Source organism: Pelodiscus sinensis, chromosome 3 (genome assembly GCF_052426305.1).
Source record: "Pelodiscus sinensis isolate ZL-2025 chromosome 3, ASM5242630v1, whole genome shotgun sequence".
Lineage (NCBI taxonomy): Eukaryota > Metazoa > Chordata > Testudines > Trionychidae > Pelodiscus > Pelodiscus sinensis.
Window position 1 is genome coordinate 49606341 of NC_143054.1, and position 20792 is coordinate 49627132.

A 20792-nucleotide genomic window follows, 5' to 3' on the forward strand; every position below is an offset into this window, starting at 1 on the left:
TCTGTGTTGTTCTTATGAACATGACACCTTCAACAATTCCACGTTCAGTGGAAGCTGATGTAATAAGCAGAAGAAAATAAACTTTTGAAGAGATAGGAATTGGACTTGTTGCCAGAGAATCATATGGGCCTTGCATAAATATGGAGGGGAACACACTGGAGACAGATGATGGAGCAAGATTAGAGGAAAAGGGTCTAGAGATGCCATACAGGAACCTCTTCACCATTGGATGCAAAAAGATAGGGGAGTTACCAACCACTGAATGTATGGTCAAATATGATTGCTACGTGCTTTAATGGGAAGATTTAGGAGAGCATGCCTGGTTTTGTTGGCACTCCAGAACATCCTTGATGCCTGCCCAATGCAGGGAATCGTGGCACCCACTGGCCAATTAGCATATCAACTTCAAGTCACCAGGAGCTGATGAAATATATCCTAGAATAATCAACGAGCAGATTGAGAAGATAACTAAGCCATTAGTGACTACCTTTGGACAGTTATTGAAGGTGGGAGAGATTATAAAAGATTGGAAAAGTGCCAATCTTTACAAAGGGAAATAAGGACAATTCAGGAAATTAGAAACTAGTCAGTTTAACATCAGTACCCTGAAAAAACAACAGAGCAAATTATGAAGCAATCAATTTGCAGACACTTCATGAGATGAATCTTGTCCTGGCCATAGAGGGTGCTTAGCTGATTTTAATATGGATTAAACTATTATGGCTGAAGTGATGCTAGGTGAGACTTGCAGCATGTTTTGGTCACCTGGCTTATAAATGCCCTGATACTGAGGGAGACTTTCCTCCACTTTGAAGCATTTTGATTTTGAACAGCCTCATAGATTTATGAAGCTTAATGACCACTCCTTGACAAGGCATTTTATTCATCTTCTCTCCTGAGGACTTTCACTTGGTGCTCAACTGGTCCCAGTAGTTCCTCAGGACTGAGACAGACTTAAGGGACACCTTGGATCAATTTTGAAAATATCTTAAATGCAGAGTTCAAGGACCTCTGGTCTCCCAAGGGCTGGATCCTGGGTACAAGTGCAAAAACATTGACTTTTCTAGAAGTAAGCCTGTCAAATAAGACTCACCTGAATGCTGGGTCTGCACTGAGAAGGATCAGTAGATTTTGCATCAGTCAGGAATGTGCCCTTCACCACGGCAGAATTGTCACCACGCATGACCATCATTGAAAGGCATGAAAAATTTTCAGAAGGGGCACTGCTTGAAGCCTAAGGACTAGCGGTCTGCCTTGGAAAACCAATCCACTGGTGAATGGAAGTTCCAGACAGCGCCAGGAAAGACTTAGCTAATACTGTCAACTAACTAACCAGAGAGGTATGTTGCTTCCATACATGCCATAGAGGGTAAAGAGGTTTTCTGTACTTTTTACCCTCATTGATTGTATGAGGGAGCAAAGGGTATGATGCTGTTGTACAGGCACATCTAGCTAGAAAGTTTTCCAACGCAAAACCACTAGTTTTATGATCACCCACTGTGGAACATGGTACAGATTATCACTCAAAGAATAATACTTATTTGCTTGTGTATTCACTTACAATTCAGGTACTTTTTAGTAGGAAGTGCAGAATCAAATTTGATAGTATTTATCTTTAAACACACCCCGACCTTCCCAAAACCCAATTTATATGTATATTACTAGTCTCTGAAGAGGCACGCAGAAATATATTTGCTTTTTAATCAGCTAAATAAATTTCCTCGTTGCACTGTTATAGATTCAGGACCTTTAAATTGCTGACATATTGGCTTTTTAAGTGTCTTTTTCATTATCCAAAACTGTGAAGGTTGGTGCTCTCACAAACAATATGTTTTTCTTTCTTATGAATTAGGTGACATAAAACCAATAAAAGAAGTGAAAGTAGGCATGCATCATCATATTTGTATTATAATTGCTAAAAATGGAAGTTTTAAAGATCTCAAACTGTCAATAAATTGTTTCCAATTCTGAACATTAGCTTACTGCCTGGTAGAAAATGTACTTTTCTCTCTGCTCATTGCCTGATACTAAATGTCTTCCCTGCAACTGCTGTTTCCTCAGACTAATGAATGGGAACACTTTGTATTCAATTGGTGAAGTGTTTCCAATAAAGTGTCACAAGCAATACAAAGTAGAAGTCAGTAACAGCATCAGCACACATTAGAAATTAAAGTTTTCACTGGGAAACAACATAAACATCTCTGTTAGGAAGGAACAGTATGATTAACACACTGAAATGTAAATATTATTTTCTGCTTGCAATCAATGCACGTAATGTGAATACAAATACATGTGTATGTGAAAGTGGAGGTCTTAATGTTTATGATCAGCTGAAAGAAGGATGTGTGATCTATTATATATTTGAGAGACTTTGTCTCTCCTGGCTGTGCCCGCTGGAGTTGCAGTGGCAAAGAAGAGGTATTTCTCCCTGGACCCAAGCTGCTGCTTTGAAAAAGGACTGGTGTAGTCCTCTCTTCCTGGTGCAGACTGCATATTAAACCCCTCATCCCCAGTCCTACCCTAGATCAATTATTTAAACGAAGCACTTTATTTTCCAAAAAAAGGGGGGGGGGGAAGAGTTAAGGGCCCAAGCAACACTGAGTACATTTTCTAGCACTGTGTATTTAAAATTTAGACTGCTCTAATTCCAATTTTGTCCACTATTTTTTATCATCATGAAGTGTGCAAAATAAAAATATATCCTCTGGCTTGATTTTCTTCTAAGAAAGATTTCAATTCTCATCTGAGTTTGCAGGAATAATATATAACACATTTCATGAACAGAATATGAAGCTGTCTTTCTTGGACCTGGGCCAGAGATGTTGGTTTTCAGACTTTAGTCTCCAAAGGCCATATTTTTTTAAGATGTCTTCTCTTCTAAAACTATTAAAGGTGAATTGATAATAGGTGCAAGACACTGACGGAGAGAATTCTATATGGAAAGCTCATCACATAGTAGCCACTGTGGAAACTTGACTTTATATTAAGTGTAGTAACCTCTATGAAGAACAAAAGTTAATATCTCAATATTGCACTTTACCATCCTGTCAATTTTATGTATACTGGAAGCTAGCCATACCACACAGAGATAATATGATATATAATTCAGTATATTAGGAAGCAGTTTACTTTAATTTAAAAAAATATAAAATAGGTAATGAAAATGACCAGTAGTACTATAAATAGGCAATGAAATATGCTACCTTCAGTATTATTTTATTGACTCAAATTCATTAAAAGCAACGTGTTATAATATTTTCAAACTCAAATTTTCAGAAAAGGCTTTTACTTTTAAATGACTCAGCAGTATTTTTAAAGGCAAAAATCATTTTTTCCTCAGATCCTTTCACCCAAGTCATTTCTGTACACATTCCTTACATCTCAGGAAATGGGTTACTTCTAGGGAAAAATACTAATAAACATCTTTTTATTTTAGGTCAAACATTTTACACCGACATTTTTGACACATATGTAAGATGGAAAACTGAAATATTTCACTTTTGGGATTTTAGGTTTTTTGAAAAATGCAATGTAGAAACTTGTCATGAATAATTTTGTTTTTCCAGACCCCAGTTTTTTATTTAAAAATAGTTTCAGCAACACATTTTCTACTGGCCTTAACCCAAATTGTACCTGTGTTTGGTGATGAGGAAGGGTAACTTTTTGCTAGATCCATTTTGTGGTTTCCCTCTTTGCTTGAGTGGGGAAGAACAATACTCATCATGTAAAACATATGCAGAAAGTGAAGTAATTTAAAACAGCCAAAAATATCAAGTTATATATATCACAAACTTACTCATTTCTCCATGTTCAGTGATACCAAAATAGTAAGCATCCATGCAATTTTGATGCTACATGAAGAACTTTTAAGTGAATATAATGATTTTAGACATATTTTGTTACACCTCTACTTGTTAAATAATGGATCATTAGTTCTGTAGAAATTCTAATTATCAATCCAAGATCAATAACTGAGGCAGTAATGACAGTTATACAGGTCAGGGGAGTCACAGACTTAATACTTTTGACAGTGTATATCCAAAGGAGAAATTCACTTTGTATTATTTGAACATAAATCTTGATAACAGAAAATAAATCAAGATTTACTGTTAAAAAAACAGAGTGAAACTCTGATAGAAGAGATGCCTTTTAATAAAAACAATATTTGAATCTACCTGCAAAACATACTCTATATCTACAATGACTGATTTCTTTTGGCTGAGTTCACGAAACATTGATTTTCTTTTGTGCCATGTAACCTTTTTTTCTAATGCGTTTCAGCTAAATATCTGGACTATTATAGTGCCCATAAATCAAAATAATGTAAATAAAGACTTGAGGTACTTAGCAAAAACTTGGATCACAGGTCCATTTGACTTAACATTGATTTCTTCTCCAATACTCAGGCAAGTTTTTGCACTCTTCCGTGACATAGTTGAGGCCATTAATTATGCAACAGTTTTAAAATGCAGAATGCAGGGGTAACACATTTCCCTGTGGCAGCAATTGATTCTCAGGGAAGGGACTATACCTGTGAATCCAGGGGGACAGACACACTGATAGCCTCCAGGTTTATTATAGCAACTACCTCCATGCAGACAAGGCAAAGTTTCACACTCATTTACATCCAACTCACAAAGAGGCCCATAGAACCAAGGTGCACAGCTACAGAGAAACCTTGGGGAAAAGGAGAGAAAAATAAAAGATGAATCAATAGAAGCAAATGGTGTAATCTGTTAAAACATAGTGAATCCTTCCAGATGTTTAGGGGTCAAGTAGTGATCCCTTCTCACCAAACATATATTAGATTCTTCTCATTTCCATATCTCTGTAGTAAACAGACTGATTTACAGATTTTAAATTAGTGGAGAAATTGTGTGCAATAAATGTAGCTGAAGCTAAGAGGAACAACATAATGGCTAGGTTATTTTGTTATGCATCTTCATTGCATAGTTTCTTGGATTCAAATACAAACATTTTATTTTTTTCCTCTCTCGTTTAAATATTATTTTTACAGAAGGTTTAAACTGGAAAAATGCATAGAGTGAAGGCAGAGAACATAGAGATATCACTATAACTACGCATCAGCATAAAAATCTGATTGATTTCGTGCAACTACTATTTGCATATAGTGTAGAGTAAAATTACAAATATAACCAATTTATTTTTCTTCCCCATGGCTCAGAAGTTGCAAAATGGATGATCTAATTAGTTATATTTACATCCTTTTAACTCAGGATCTTGTTGTATGCCCTAGGAGTAGGATATCTACCCAAACTTTATCACCACCACCTAAGTTCCATGACAATAGGAAAAGCGCAGAAGATTTAATCACAAACTCAATACAGAAATCGTCAGTTTCTCCAGGAAGGGGGAAAGCAGGAAAGAGAGAGAGCACAAGAACACATCCTTCCATAGAATACCTGTTTCCTCCAATAGGCTTTGATTTTTCAAAAAGAGTGAAAGAGAAAGGGAAGACTCCAGAATCAATACAAAGCTAAGTAAAACTTTGCCTAAATGTTACTAATTCAATTAACTAACCAAATTAATCATTATAAATATTTGATAAATACACTCAATTAGCCCACATATATTTGAAAATTGTCTACATCCAAGTTATGATTTTTACCAATCTGTTCCATAACCACATTTGTTCAATGAAGTCATTTGTGAAAACAAACTAGCCTATTAATTTTGTAAAAATTGGTTTCTGTGATTGTTCACCTGGGTACAGTGGGGCCATCCAGCTAAATAACATGGAGTTATTTCTGATCTGCGAACAAATGCCATAGATTTCATTAAACTAAAGTTTTTTTTCTGTGTTCAAATTATCTCTCTATTTATATAGATTTTATACTTCCCCATCAGTGTTATGTCTAGGCACAAACTAGTAATGATTTTTACATGATGGCTTGTTATTTGCAGCTGTACAAGAAATCTCTTGTGCAATTTTCAAAGATCTTACCAAAGTTTCTGCAAGTCCTTCTATTGTAACCATTCCTGTAATAGACATGACTCCTTTGTTTCCTGAAAACTTCTCTGAGAACAAAATTGAGCCTTCCTAAATGTTTGTAGACAGGCACCGTGAATACCAGTAAAGCCAATGGGTAGAGTTTTCTCATAGAAAAGTTTCTGAATTCTTTTAACTCAGCTCTAGCTACTAACCTGTTTATAAGGTCAAGACAGGTTCCATTGTTTTGGCAGGGTTTTGATAAACATTCATTAATCTCCACTTCACATTGTGTCCCAGAAAATCCAGGTCTGCAGGAGCACCTGACAAATAAGATGTCAATTAAATGCACAGAAAAATTTGCTTTAATGTAAGTATAATATAAACAATAAAAATAAGATTTTTGTCCATTATGATGTGTGAACCACTATAATAAACAGAAAAATAACTGAGTTTTAGAAATACTTGACAATATAAAGGCTCAGAATATACAATTTAAAAAAACCAGCTAGTTACAGTATTAGAACATTAATATAACCCCCTCCCCAAAAGAATGGCAAATTGAGTGGTAACTGCTCTACATCATAGCTGGTGGCCCTGTAACTTGAACAATTATTCTCACCTGTAACTGTTAACCTCATCTACACAGTGACCTTGGTTCTGGCATGGATGGGAGATACACTCATTGCTGTCAATTTCACAGTAAGCACCTTCGAATCCTGAAATATAAATGATATGGGTATGGATCAGCAATCTCCACTACACAGTGTGAATGTCAGGATCAGTGATAACAAAGACCGAGGTGAATTCTGTCTTAATGGAACCTGTAACCCCCTAGCATTTCTTATCCCTCAGACTTAGGCAGTATTTCCCACAGAGAATACAAGTCTAATCATATCTTAAAGCACAAGATAGACAGGGTTAGATGCAAGAAATGAGTACCTTGCTAAATCTTTTGGGGCAATTAAGACTGTTTTAAGGCTTTGAAAATGCTTTATCAGTAAAAGTGGGAATATCTCTAAAAGCAAAAACAGCTCTGTGATAAATACATTCTAATATGTAAGTGAATTTGCAGAGATCACTTTTATTCAAACCATTCAACAGATGAGAAAAATGTTTAATTGGTTTCAATATTCAAATACATTGAAGAAAGCAATTCATTATGATTCTTATCTGCATAATAAGTCACCCATTTAAGCACATCAGAATACACGACAATTATTTTCCAAACTAATGAAAAAGGGGGAAAGAGAATATATAAGGAGTGATTCACTAGAAAGTTCAATTTACTGTAACATATACCACATCTTAAATTTTAGCATAAAATAACAATTATGTTAAACATGAAACTGTGCTAAAATGATACAGATGGAGATAAAAACTCACAAACTCGATAATGACTGATGCTGAAATGTTTCCTCTAGTACTGATAACCAAACTTTCTGCAATTAGGGCCTCATCCAAAGTCCATTGAAGCCCATGACAATCTTTCTATGATTTTAGGGGTTGCTGATAAGGTTGTTATGTAGCACCTCTCACACATACAACTCAAGGCAATTTACAAATACAGTAAAACTCCTATAGTCTGGCATCCAATTGTACGGCACTCCTGATAGTCTGGCATAAAAATGGCAAGAGCCTAGTGAGTAAGCTTCAGCAAAAAAAACAAGTCACAAGGCAGCAGCAGCAGCAGCTGAACCAAGCGAAACCGGACAGGACCAAGTCAGTCTGCCACTGGCATTGTGTGACACTGGACAATGCTTGTGCTACTATAAAAAGTGTTAAAAACACTTTATATACAATATACACTGCACCCAATTTATAATACCTCCTGAGAGTCCATCATATCCGATAATCCAGCACCACCTAGGTCCCAAAGGTTCCAGATTATCAGAAGTGTACTGTATTAACAGTTTGCCCCTCAGAGGAAGGTATAGTAAGTTACAGATTATTGTAGATTGTTAACCTGAGCCATAGTGGGTTAATTGGCTTGTCCAAGGAAACAGATTGGAGTCCATGGTGAAAATATGAACCAAACATAGCAACCCTGACTAAATATCATCTGCTATCAATACTAGGGTGCAACTACACAGCACCCTAAACTTGAAATAAAATTCACAATTTGTCCTATAATAAAAACAACATAACTAAAGTAGCCCCCGAAATACTGAGAGTTCTATAGAGTTTGGAATGATATGGAACTGTCCCTGGATCCAAATACTCTTGAATTTTTGGGTGAAGGAAACCTTGATGAAAAGCTGAATTTTGTTATTTGAGCCCTTTTCTATTATTTCACTATAGTTTGCTAGTGAAAAACAGCGAAAATACTAGAAAGTGACGCTCACCTTAACAGTTCAATATTTTTGTTCAATAGAGTGATTGGTTATATCAGGTAGCCAGCAGCCAAAGACAATACGTTGTTCTTCAGGAGTTTTTCTTTTGATACATGATACTCCAGTGACACTGAGCAGCAACAGAAGAGGTGGCAGTTTGTCTTTTTATCTCAGGTTTGGTTGATGAATTGGAAGAACATGCAGAACCTGTGAGACTGTGACCCATAGGAGTATCTGTGGCCAAATTATTCTTTTGTGATTTTCCTTTATTTATTATGTTTGACATTTCTGAGACTGAGTACTGTTACAGACTAGCATCCTATGTCAATGGACTAGGGAAATGAGACTTTGGTGAAAAGTAGTACTCAGAAAAAGAAAGTAAAATGTATAACACTTTAAATAACTCACAGATATAACCACAACATGTGGAGATAGCTTATATTTTTGGGATGCAGTCAAATATAAATATGTGGATTGCACCTCAAGTGAATTTTCTGAAACCACTAACAAATTATTTTATGCAAAGTTTTCATTTTCATCTCTGGTATTTCTGTATGCATTTTTCATAGGCTACAGCTAGACTGCAGGGTTTTTTTGGAAAAAAATACAAATCTTTTTTGCGTATTTATTTTGCAATTTGCATATCTTTTTCTGCTTTTTTTGGAAGACGCTTTTCCAAAATTTGGCCCGTCTACATGAGACCAAATTTCAGAAAACCCTCCTCTTTCAGAACATCTTATTCCTCTCACAGAGTAGAATAGAGGGATGCCGAAAGAATGTACCCGCTTTTTCAGAAACTGTTTTGAAAAAGTGGACAAGTTCCCTGGACTCTGCAGTCTAGACATAGCCTTTGTTTCTGAAGACAGCTGGATCTTTAAGCACTATAGCTAGTTGTAAAGGATATACATAAAAATAAAAATGGAGTGAATTATCTAAACCTTGCTCCCTTCAGACTTGCCCACTTGGTGAGGATGTTCTGCAATAATTTCTATAGTAACTCAAGCTTGGGCATTGCACATGTAACACTGCATTTAGGCTCAGGGTACATCTAGGCTACAGAGCTTTTCTGGGATACTGAAGGAATGTGTCTGCTTTTTTTGGCATCCCTGTAAACCTCGTTCTATGAGGAAGAAGGGATGTTCCAAAAGAGGGTTTTTTTTCTGACATTTGGCCCCATGTAGACGGGCCAAATGTCGGAAAAGCCTCTTTCGGACAAAAAGCAGTTAGCAATTTTTGTATCTCTTTCTGACTTTTCTTTGTAGTGTAGACACAGCCTCAGATTCCACCACAATGATCCCTCTGTTCTCCAACCCATAGTTAAGCATAACCATCATCAAACCAAGTCAACGTAGAGTGCGTATTACAAATACGTTACTTTGCTAATTATTCTGCACAACACAAAAACACACAGGCTTTATTACAAGATGTCACTGGGACCACTGGAATAAATAACTTTGGCAATTAAATATCAAAAGTGAAAGAGATAAAAGTCAATTTTATTTTTTTAACCACATATATAGACACGTACAGAAAGAAAGAAAGAGAAAGAGAGAGACTTTTGACTTTTTTCCTGTTCCTTTTTTGTTTTTTAATGATTTAGAGAGTTTGTGGGGATTTTTTCCAGCACACTGGATGGTACATTTATTGTAAAGTTCAGCTACAAGCTTCAGCTTTAACCCAAGTCTAAAAGTGGTTCTTACATTAAAAGTGGAAGCTGAAAGCTATAAGCATCTTTACTTTACTTTATTCCAGATATAATTTCTATGCATCTATGTAACTATATATGTTTAATTTATGAAGTCAGCATAGTACATGTCTGAATCACAGAGCTCATGGTAATAAGACTTTATTATTCACTTCTGGCAAATGTTCCCTGAGAAAATTATGAAAATAGAGCAGCACAATGTAATATCTATATTTCTCTTATAATCAGAAGGGTTCAAATCCCATATTGTTTTTCCTTTAAAATATACCAGAATGTTATAAATAAAATATTGCACGTAAATTATTTCTCCTATAAGGAGCATTAGAAAGGCATCAATCTGTGACCAATTATTGGAATATGATATTGATGTGCCTGCCTTTTTTTCCTCTTATACATATTCTTGTGTTTCATTTTAAAGGATAATGTAATATATTTGGACACTTTATACAAATGTTTCAGTACTCCAAACTAACAATTAGAGTCAGAAATAACTATGGTCCTATAGAGCATTTAAATTCAGAACAATGTATGGATCTAGTGTTACAAATTATTTAATATTTTCTAAGGGAGTGGGAGAAAAAAACCTGAATTAACATATTTTAAACTAATATAAATTATTGTTGTCAGTTGCAAAGGAATTTGCAGTCTCTAAAAAGAATTTGATCAATACATGCTACAAAACATATTATACTGTTAAGCTTAATTTGTGTCTTCTGTTGCGAATATATTTCATTCAAGTAAATTACAAAATGGATTCATTACTTTGTAAAGTGGTACCAAGCCTGGAAATATGTATCTTGATGTAATATATTGTAACCATGATGTTCTGGAGTAATGTGTGTACTAAAGTAATAGGCACATTTAACTGTAACAACTTGGTGCTCTGCTTGTGCAAAGCAGTCAGGCTTTAGATCCAAATTGTGAATCAATTGCACATGTACATGATCAAATGTAGCTCTTCAGGACAACACTTTACAAAGTATCTTTTCCACATTTCAAAGCAAAGATTTTTAAAATACAAAATCTCTCACATGCCTGGCTGTCTTTTCTGAAGACAAACTGAACTATCCTTCTGAATGTAAACCAACCTTCTGAATTTCCAAATAAAATATATATCTAATCAACAGCAAAGAGCAAATGACACATGCTGTTGCCTGCCAACAAGGGATTGCAGTCAGAATCTTGTCGAGAATTTCCAGAACAGCTCTTGTCAGGAAATCATCATATTCAATGTGAATAAATATGAGAGACCCTTTCCACTTGATTTTAGCAGATTTCAGATACAAACAACAAATAATATAAAAAATTAAGAGATTAATGGATTTTGTCAGCCCATGTTTTATGCACCAGTCCATGGTATAAAGAGCCCCATTCCCCAGAGCTCCCAGTGCCAGCCCTAACCCCTTGAGCACCTAACCCCTCTACTACTCCCTCAGTGCCAGCCACTGACTCTAGAGTCGTCTGCACCCAACCACCCCACTGGCAGCCTCTTGCTTCTAGTGCCAGTTGTCCTGCCCCAAATACCTCAGTGCCAGCCTCCTGTTTCCAGAGCCCCACAGCACCCAATCCCCCAGGCTCCCCTGTGCCAGCCCCAAGTCCCCAATATTACCCTGTCCTCAGTGCCAGCCCTGCCCCCCTTCCCTACTTACCCCACCTCCAGAGCCAGCTCCCTGTCCTGGAAGTTACAGTACCCCTTAGCGTCAGCCTCCCTCCCCCCCACCTCTTGGATCCCTCATCCGTAAAGTCCACCAGCACTAGCCCCGCCCCCAGAACCCCATGCCTTCCCCACTCCCCTCACATAGCTCTGCTACTGCCTCCCAGCACACACGCATATCAATTTTAAATATAATGGAAATTTTCACTAACTTTAATTTTCACAAACTAATCACTTTAGTGTGCTTAAAATTAATGCAGGATGTTCCAAACACAAGACTTTTTTTCAGCAATAAACATTAAGAAAAGGTATAGAACTTTATTATCCGTTATTCTTTATGAAGAATTCTTTATAAAGAAAAGCCTCAAAGTAAAAAACTTGTACCTAAAGCCATTTTCTGCTGTCAGCATGGCATTCAATGTTAATCTTTCATTCAGTAAAGAACTCAGTACTTCTACAATTAATGAGCCTCTTTTTGTTCAGCAATCATGGTAAGCCTTACTAGATGAGAAAAATATATATTAATACTTCTGAGCACTATATCCACCCTTTGAACCTCAGAGATTCAATGCATATATTAACAATGAAGAGGATAATACTACTGTGCTTATGACATTGAAACCAAGGTGTTCAACATTTATATGAGTGGAGGCATTGACTTCATAGTGCTGGGTAAATTCCAGATGAAGTAATTAAATTCTGCATATGGAATTTCCACTGTATTTTTAAGTGCTTAGTGTATATACCTTAGTCCCAATCCTAAACTGTGCAGATATGTTTTCTGCTGTTAAATTGTAAATATGTTCCATCCCACTTAGTGTTGTACTTCAGAACCTATACTGTGACTTTCAAGCCACATTCCAGAACATAAGAATCACCATCCTGGGTAAGACCAAACGACCATTTAGCCTATCATCTGGCCTGATGACGGGTGGTCCAGAACAAATTAACAGAACAAGTAATTTTCAAGTGACCCCTCCCATTTCGCATTTCCAGCTTTAAAAATAATAATAATAATAAATCAGTGCCTATTGCAGAGCTACTGACTGCATGAGGACTGGGGCACAGTCTACGCTAAGTGTTAGGCTAGTCTCCTGAAATACCAGCCCTTATTCACACACTTGTATGAAGGGACACCAACTCTATGTTCAAGATTCTTCTCAATTCTTCAAAGTGGGAAGAAGCAAGAGCAAACAGCTCCCATAGGACACAGACTTTTATTGGGGTAGTTTTCCTATGTGTTGCTAGGCAGGGATTACACATAGTCTGGCCTCAAATTTTGTACAATTAACAATTTGCAGTTGTGTTTATTTGTTTATTTCTATTTGTCTTCCTTGTCTATTTAGGCTGTCAGCTCCTCAGAGCAAGGACCATGTCTATCTCTGTGTTTGTACTGGACTAAGGACAATGAGTCTGTAATCCTGGGTGGAGATTCTTAAGATAATTTGGTACACATATATTTATTACAATAAAGCAGTAGTAGTTCAAATCACCAATCTATGACAAATCTCAGCCTATTTCAGAGGTGTTTATGAAGCATAATTTGTTAAAAGTGCTTTGAAATTCTTAGCTTGAAGGGCCTAAAAATTATTATTTTTCAAAATATATATTTAAATTTAAGACACAGTTGCAATGTATTTTATGATTCAACTGGGTGCCTAATATCAGCTACTGACAATTAGAACGTAGTTGCAAACTATCCCAAATCTTACCTTTTTCACAAACACATAATGGACTCCCATCAACTTGAGCCAAGCATGTTGAGTTGTTTATACATGGATTGTAGGGAAGGTCACAGGGATTGTAACGTTGCTGGCAAAAGTCACCAGTGTAAAATGGAGGACAAATACATTGAAACTGTCCCTGGAAAGCAGACTCCTTGCAGGTAGCTCCATTTAAACACGGATAAGAATCACATTCATTTATATCTTGACTGCATTGTGGCCCTGTCCAACCTGCTGTACATGTACATCTGAAAAAGAGAGTTTTGGGTAGGGGTACAAATAATGGTTAAGCTCCATTTATTCAAAACACTTTTATTCAGAACAATTAGTAACCACATTAATAATGGGAAAACAAACTCAAGATAATAAAAATATGTTTTATAGTTACAAAGAAGTGTACTGAAGAATAACTAACATAACTAAGTCTCTCTCTCTCTCTCTCTTATGTAAAGACAAAGTGAGTGAGGTAATATATTTTATCCAATGATCTTCTCTTGGTGAAAAAGACAATCTTTGAAGCTACACAGAGGTCTCCTTTTGGAAGAAGAGTTCTGTGTATCTTGAAAACTTCTCTCTTTACCAACAGAAACTGGTCCAATAAAAGATATTACCTCACCCTCCTTATTGCTGAACTGCAGCACACGTGTTTCATTTATTTGAGAAGCTATTTAAGTCTCAGGCTCAAAACAGTCTCTATGTTTTGTTTTATACAGACTTCTGAACTTCATACACAGACTTAGCCTTAACTATTTTTAAAATTATATACATTTATTTTAAATAATAATCACAAAGAAAATCAGTTCTGAGTGAGACTGTCTTTGATCACCAAAATAAATTCAATAAAATAAGTTTAATTTATATTCTTAACTTTTAAGAAAAACATATATATGGATTTCATATTTTCCCCATACATTGTACCTGAAAGCACATTAACACTTAATAGCAAAACATTTCCAAATTTGAAAATAAATAAATACAATTATAAAGGAGCAAAAATAAAACCCTTTCATATCAAAGTGGCTGACACATTAAGTGATCGCTTTTTTGCATGTGCGCGCACACACACACACACACACAAAGGAAAGGGAAGACTTTCTAGGAGAAAACACACATGATGTATACTGTAGTGAAGGTTTGTTAAATAAGCCATTAACCAAAAGACTATCTATTGTATAAATGTATGTATGCAACTCCATGCATTCTGAATGTCGTGTTAGACTCTTAGTGTTAGCAAATGAATAAATGGTACAATAAAATGGAAAAAAAAACTTCAAAATACAAAATGTAAAGGAGACTACAAGAGATGTATAAGTCATTTTTCCCCCTTATCATCTGAAATGATTGAATGATTGCGATTGCACAACGATGTGTGTCACAGCTCAAAGTCAGACAATTATTGATCTGAATGATGCAGGAGGAGTTTTTATGGAAGGATTGCCCCATTTATATTTTGCTTGTTGCTACGTAACAGTATCTGCTGTGAAATAGTCCATACTGGTCTGCTGCTGCTAGTTAGTTGATGGAAAGGTACCATATTTTCCAGCTATGTTTAAAAACTTACACTTAAGTTATCTTCTGGATTTTGTCAAGAAGTTTCTCTGTTGTAATAAAAGGATCCTCAACTTGCATCCACCTTGTCTCTGGCAAATGTTAAAAGAGGATTCAGGGTTGTCGTAAACTATGTCAGTGTAGTGGTCAATTGCGAAAGAACTTTGTACGTGCTAGTTTAGGGGTGGTAAGGCCTGCATTCTTTCCCCACTTTTTCCCTTTTTCCTACTACTGATGATCCAGAAGCAAGTCTTTGGGAACATATACCACTTAAGCATTGTTGCCAGCATAGCAGGAACAAGTATGAGATAAGGATAAAGGGCAAGAACGCATACCTTAACATACTGATCACGTAAACAGGGCCAAAGAACAAGTTGAACTAGATCAGAACTAGATCGATAACTAACAGTTAAGCCCTACATCAGCACGTAATGAGTAACCCCTGAAAATTTCCAAACTGCCCAACAAGGCAGGAAAAACTGTATTTAAGGCTGCCTCAGAGCCTAGCAAATTGAACCTCACCGATGGGCCTTGGGTACCAGCGCCTCGGAAGCTGAGACAACCTCCCGTTTCGTCCGCAGCCTACCTGGGGTTCTAGGGTTGCAGGAAGGGATGTAAGATATGTTGCTTCTTTGTTGTGTTGCTCTTCCATTTATGGGGCACAGCTGTTAGCTGTCAGGAAATAAACTACTTGTGTTTGACAGATACCTGTGTGGCATATTTTGTACCTTGAGAGCCCGGTGTCGGACCTGAGACTTACTCTGGTCAGCTACAGTCAGATGACTGTGGGCTCAAGGGGATCTGTGAAGTATAGCAAGTCAGGCCTAGCTGGCTCTATGTCGAACAGAACCTCTGTCATACCAAGAAAACAAGCTTGTTTTTTTTTTAATCTCCTTTGCCTTTGCACTGTGCAAAGGGGCCTCACTGCAGGAGAGATTCTTCTCTGGATAATCAATACTGTACTTTATAGTATAAATCTGTGGTCACCAACCAGTAGATCAGGATCTACTGGTAGATCTTGGAACCTTTGACAGGTGATCCTGACTGGATTGGCCGAGAGACTATCAAGTGCCAGCACTTAAACTGCCTCTCTCAGCACTGCCATACTGCTCCTGCCCTCTGCCTTCAAGGTGCCCCTCACTCCTGGGAGCCTTCAGCTTGCTGTGCAGGGCATGGGAAGAGGAGGAAGGAAGGCACTGATGTCAGGATGCCCCTCCCTCCACCCTGTACCTCATCTCCACAGGGGAGAGGGAGGCAGGAATGGAGAGAGTTTGCTGGCTGCTTTTTGGAGTGGTGTAGGGCCAGGGTAGGGATGAGCCTGACTCAGCTCCCTGGACCACCACCCAGGAGCCACCTGTGATAAGCAGTGCCCAGCTGGATCCCACATTCCAAACCATGGCCCCAGTCCTGAATCCCTCCTGCACCCCAAACTCCTGCCCTCAGGCTGATAAAAGTGAGTGGGGTGGAGGAGGGAGGATGGAGTAAGCAGGAGTGGGGCCTCGGAGAAAGGGCAGGAAGGAGATGGGGCAAGGGTGTTTGGTTTTGAGGTAGATCCTGGATTGCATTTAAATTAAAAAAATGATCTTATGCTTAAAAAGGTTGGGGACTGCTGGAAATAGCTGCAACATTCATTTCAAACAATCATTCACTGTTTCTATCATACAGAGCTTTTGTAACATCATCATCTTTTGTACCATCACCTTTCCATCTCTCTAGAAGGAACTACTCTCTATTCATAATTCTAATATTTTTCAGTGACTTTCAACTGGAAAAGCCTTTAATAGTGAATGTATCCCAAGTAAACTCAGCTAGTAGCAGTGAGAAAAGTTTTACTCAGGAAGGAGAATGGCAATTCTTGACAAATATGGTAATGAAACCAATTAGGACTGACTGAACCAAGCATTTCTGAGTAAGCAGCTTTGACAATAGATAAACAAAAGGAAAAGTACTGCTTTGTCTTGTGTATTTTGTGCCAAGTTTGCAAACACCATCAATCACATACTTGTCTTTGCCATAGTTATAGGTGTTTCTACAGCGCAAAATGTTAAATGCAAAAGTATAAGAAGCGAGTGTCAAGTCTGTTTCTTCCTCGATAATCCAATGGAAAGAACTGAATATCTGAGTTAAACTCTTAGCTATCTTATGCCCATCATTCACCTGCTTTTTTGTCTGAAATGGCATGACACTCAGTGAAGATTAAGTCAGCCTGTTAGATTCACTCTGCACATAACAATGGCCCATTTTACAAGGAGGGCTTGCATTCTCCAATGCACTCAACAAAGCCAAGCAGCAAATGGCAGCTTTGCAGTACTGAGTTACTAATTTCCCCCTCTCCAAGTTTGAGTGGCTCAACTTAGACTAGAGAAGAGAAGGCTTCTTTCTAGCATAATGTGTACTCTAAATGCAGTTTGAAACGTTAAAAAGTGGAATGTGAGGAAAAAGATTTGATAAATACATATCTGGAAAGAAAAATGAAGACACAGTGCTTCTGCTACTATAATGATGCATATGTGTGATTCTTTCTTGCTTGATTTTATATAGAAATATTTGGAGGACTGAGACAGTTTTCATTCTCTTCCACTTTAATTGGTCCAAACCATTTTGCATGGCTGCTCCTTCATATATTTCTGTTCCTATAACCTCCCACTCATTCATTCCCAATAACAATGACAAAAAGATACTATTCTGTGTACTCAATTATATGATACAGAGAAAAAAGTGTTTTAGAAACACAAATAGATAATGCGATATTTTCTTGTTCTACTGTATATGTTTCCTTCATCTTCCTTTTGAAACAGTGAAATCAGGTTAACACTGGTAAAATTTCATTCAGTGAGATGACAAGCTATATATCAGCTTACATTTTTAGCTCTATTTCAGCTGCAATGCACACACTACTATTTTTTGGTTTTGTTTTTGTTTTTAGGGGGGAAAGTATTTTTATGATCTGAAAGACTGTTTTTGATTTTAAGCATAGTGGCATAAATGTCAAATGCAGAAATTGTTCAGACTCCTAAGGTATATCAAAAGTTTGGAATCTAAACTGAAAACTTTAAAGTGGAAGGACGTTATGGTTCAGGAAAACAATGAGATACAGATCCTAGAACATTAATCTGAATGCAATATAATCCTGATCTAGAAACATGATCCTCAGAGACATGTTGACTTATCTGCTTGTGTAAAATATTCAGGATTTGGCTCCAAGCTTCTGCAGTAGTGACTAAAAAGCATTCGTATGAGGGCTGGTGACTGATCTATTTTAAATGAACTAGTGGTCTGTTCCTAACTGGTAAGTATCCATATCATTAAAAGAAAATTGCAGAAAAGATCAAGCTTGAATAGGCACAGAGAGTGAACTATTTTAACCTAGCAACTGTCACTTGAGATAAAGGATGAAGCACAATTACAATAGAGGAATTGAGCTTTGTCACCCTGAAACCAACCTATGACTGAGGCTAGAGCGTACAATGTGATTCCTCCATCCTCGCTTTAATCGTAATCTCATTTAAAATACTAGAAATTGTAAACAAAATAAACTGAAGATTTTTAAAAAATCCTTTTTTAATGCTTCTTGAATATTTTGTTTGCGAAGTTATCCATTATATAGATCATTGGGAAGAACATCTTAATGTGTTCAATATTTTCTTTTCAATGTCATCTTAAAATAAAAATAGATAATAAAAATCCCAACCATTATTTTAGAAAAAGAATACAAGAACCAAAACCATGAATAGGCCACAACAGTGCAATTTTATTTCAAAATGCTGCTTACTAGGGATTCAAAGTCTATTGAACAAGTTGCTCTAAGGCACTCTTGCAGATAAATAAGCTAAAAAGACATTTATACATATTATAATTTGCAGGGTTGTGACTTTCTGTGATGGGTTCATTAGGCAAATAAAAAAATGAAAATTTCTAAGCCATGAACTTAATTTTGAAGTAGAAAGTTATTAGTATAATAAAGATGTTACTCTGAAGTGGTGGTAAGAGATTGGATTTAATTTCCTGTCCCCAGAAACTAAACCCGGGTCATGCTTTCAAAAGTCATTCATGTGAATGGATCAGTATCCAGCGACTGCACGTTTAATGTCACATAAGAGAGAAAGAGGTAAGGAAGCCATGACAAAACTGGAAATCATACATACTGACATATATTGAATAATTACAGAATAACGGTGAGATGTGCAGATGAAAACTCAAAGTTTCCAGGACAAATATGAAAATAAAAAATGTAGGGAGAAAAACATTTATTCAATAACAACAAGTAGTCCTGTGACACCGTAGAGACTAACAAAAACTATATAGAATCATGAGCTTCTGTGGGTAAAACCCACTTCATCAAATGAATTGGAATGGAAATAATAGAAACCAAGATACATATGTAACAGCAGAATAAGTACCTATTACTCAAGCCCAGGGTAACAGTGTCAAATTTGAAGATGAATTCCAATTCTGAAAACACTCTCTACTTTAAAAAAATGGCTACTTTAAAATCCATAATTGAGTAACCAGGCAGGTTAAAATGTTCCCGTACAGTTTTATGTATGTTATCATTTCTGATGTCTGATTTGTGTCTGTTATCCTTTGTCGCAGAGACTGTTTGGTTTGGCCAATTTACATGACAGAGGGGTATTGCTGGCACTTGATGGCATATATTACCTTAGAGCAAGGATGGGTAATAATTTTTGATGGGGGGGAGGGGCACTCTAAGAATTTGGAAAGTGGTCAAGGGCCACTCTCTTCCATTATATTAATGGAGGAGGTGTGGGGTCAGGGATGGAGGCTGGGTGCAGAAGGAAGCTTGGGACAATGGAGGAAGTTTGGGTGAAAGAAGCAGTTGTGACCTGTGGCACCTAACTGGGGTACAGGCATAGGGCAGGGAAATGGAGTACCGCAAGTGGTACAGTGATTTGGGTTGTGAGCTAGGGCAGGAAGGGACTGTGATCTTACTAGCCAACATTCATTCCTGAATCACCTTCCTGCTGCCCCACCCCTGCACAGGATGCAGCCATGTGTTCTGGAGCCCCTTGTGCTTTGTGGCTGCCGGTTATTGAAACAGGTAGCTCCCATTGGCCAGTTTCTGGCAAGGAACCAGCCAATGGGAATGTTCTGGGGGTGGGAGCAACTCCTAAAGCTTTCCCCCTCCCCTCCAGACTCTCAGTTTTTTAAGAAAAATTACCCTGTAGCCACGTTTCTCAGCGGTACATGGGTGGAGTGAGGCAAGCAAGTAACCTGCCTAGGGCTCCCCGTAGCATCCACAGACTGGATCTTGTGGTTTGGTGGGCCGTATCTGGCCCACAGGCCATATTTTGCCTAGGTCTGCCTTAGAGGATGTGCAGTTGAATGAGCTCCTGATTTTGTGGCTTATTTGATTAGGTCCAGTGATTATTTCACTTGTGGAAAGAGTCTGTAGCAGGGGTAAATCCCTGGGCTTGAATAAAGTCATTAACTGGTTGGTGTATTACAAAACCAATTTCTCCTGCCTTTAACATCTGCATTTTTACATCAAAGGCTATTACTGGGACACATTCTCTCCACTTATTTAGCCTCATTAATATGGGTCCTACAATTGACAGGTACTACTTCTGCTGTGTAGTACCTGCATATTATATTGGTTTCTGTTATTTCCACTCAAATTTATCTGACGATTCTATATATTTTTATTAGACTCGAAGGTGCCACAGGACTACTTGTTTTTAAAGTTACAGACTAACATGGATACACCTCTGAGATCCATTTAGTAGTAACTGCTCATGCCTACTTAGCTGATTTTCCAGATACAGGATTTGGTAGAGAAGAATCAAGGCATCATAAAAGTAAATGACGCCAATAATTATGTGATTAGATAGATAATTATTTAACCCTTCAATAGTGGTCA

The 20792-nt window shown here is 37.2% G+C and overlaps 1 protein-coding gene across 1 annotated transcript in view; it reads right to left on the reverse strand.

Annotated features, from left to right (window-relative positions):
• Nucleotides 1–20792, reverse strand: part of LOC112547815 (uncharacterized) — a 365550-nt gene that overhangs the window by 55699 nt on the left and 289059 nt on the right. Inside the window, exons 12-15 of the mRNA XM_075923696.2 lie at nt 13355–13614; nt 6573–6669; nt 6166–6273; nt 4532–4677 (exon numbers count right to left, since the gene is read on the reverse strand). Coding sequence (XP_075779811.2) covers nt 4532–4677; nt 6166–6273; nt 6573–6669; nt 13355–13614 — 611 coding nt within the window. The remainder of the gene's footprint in view (nt 1–4531; nt 4678–6165; nt 6274–6572; nt 6670–13354; nt 13615–20792) is intronic.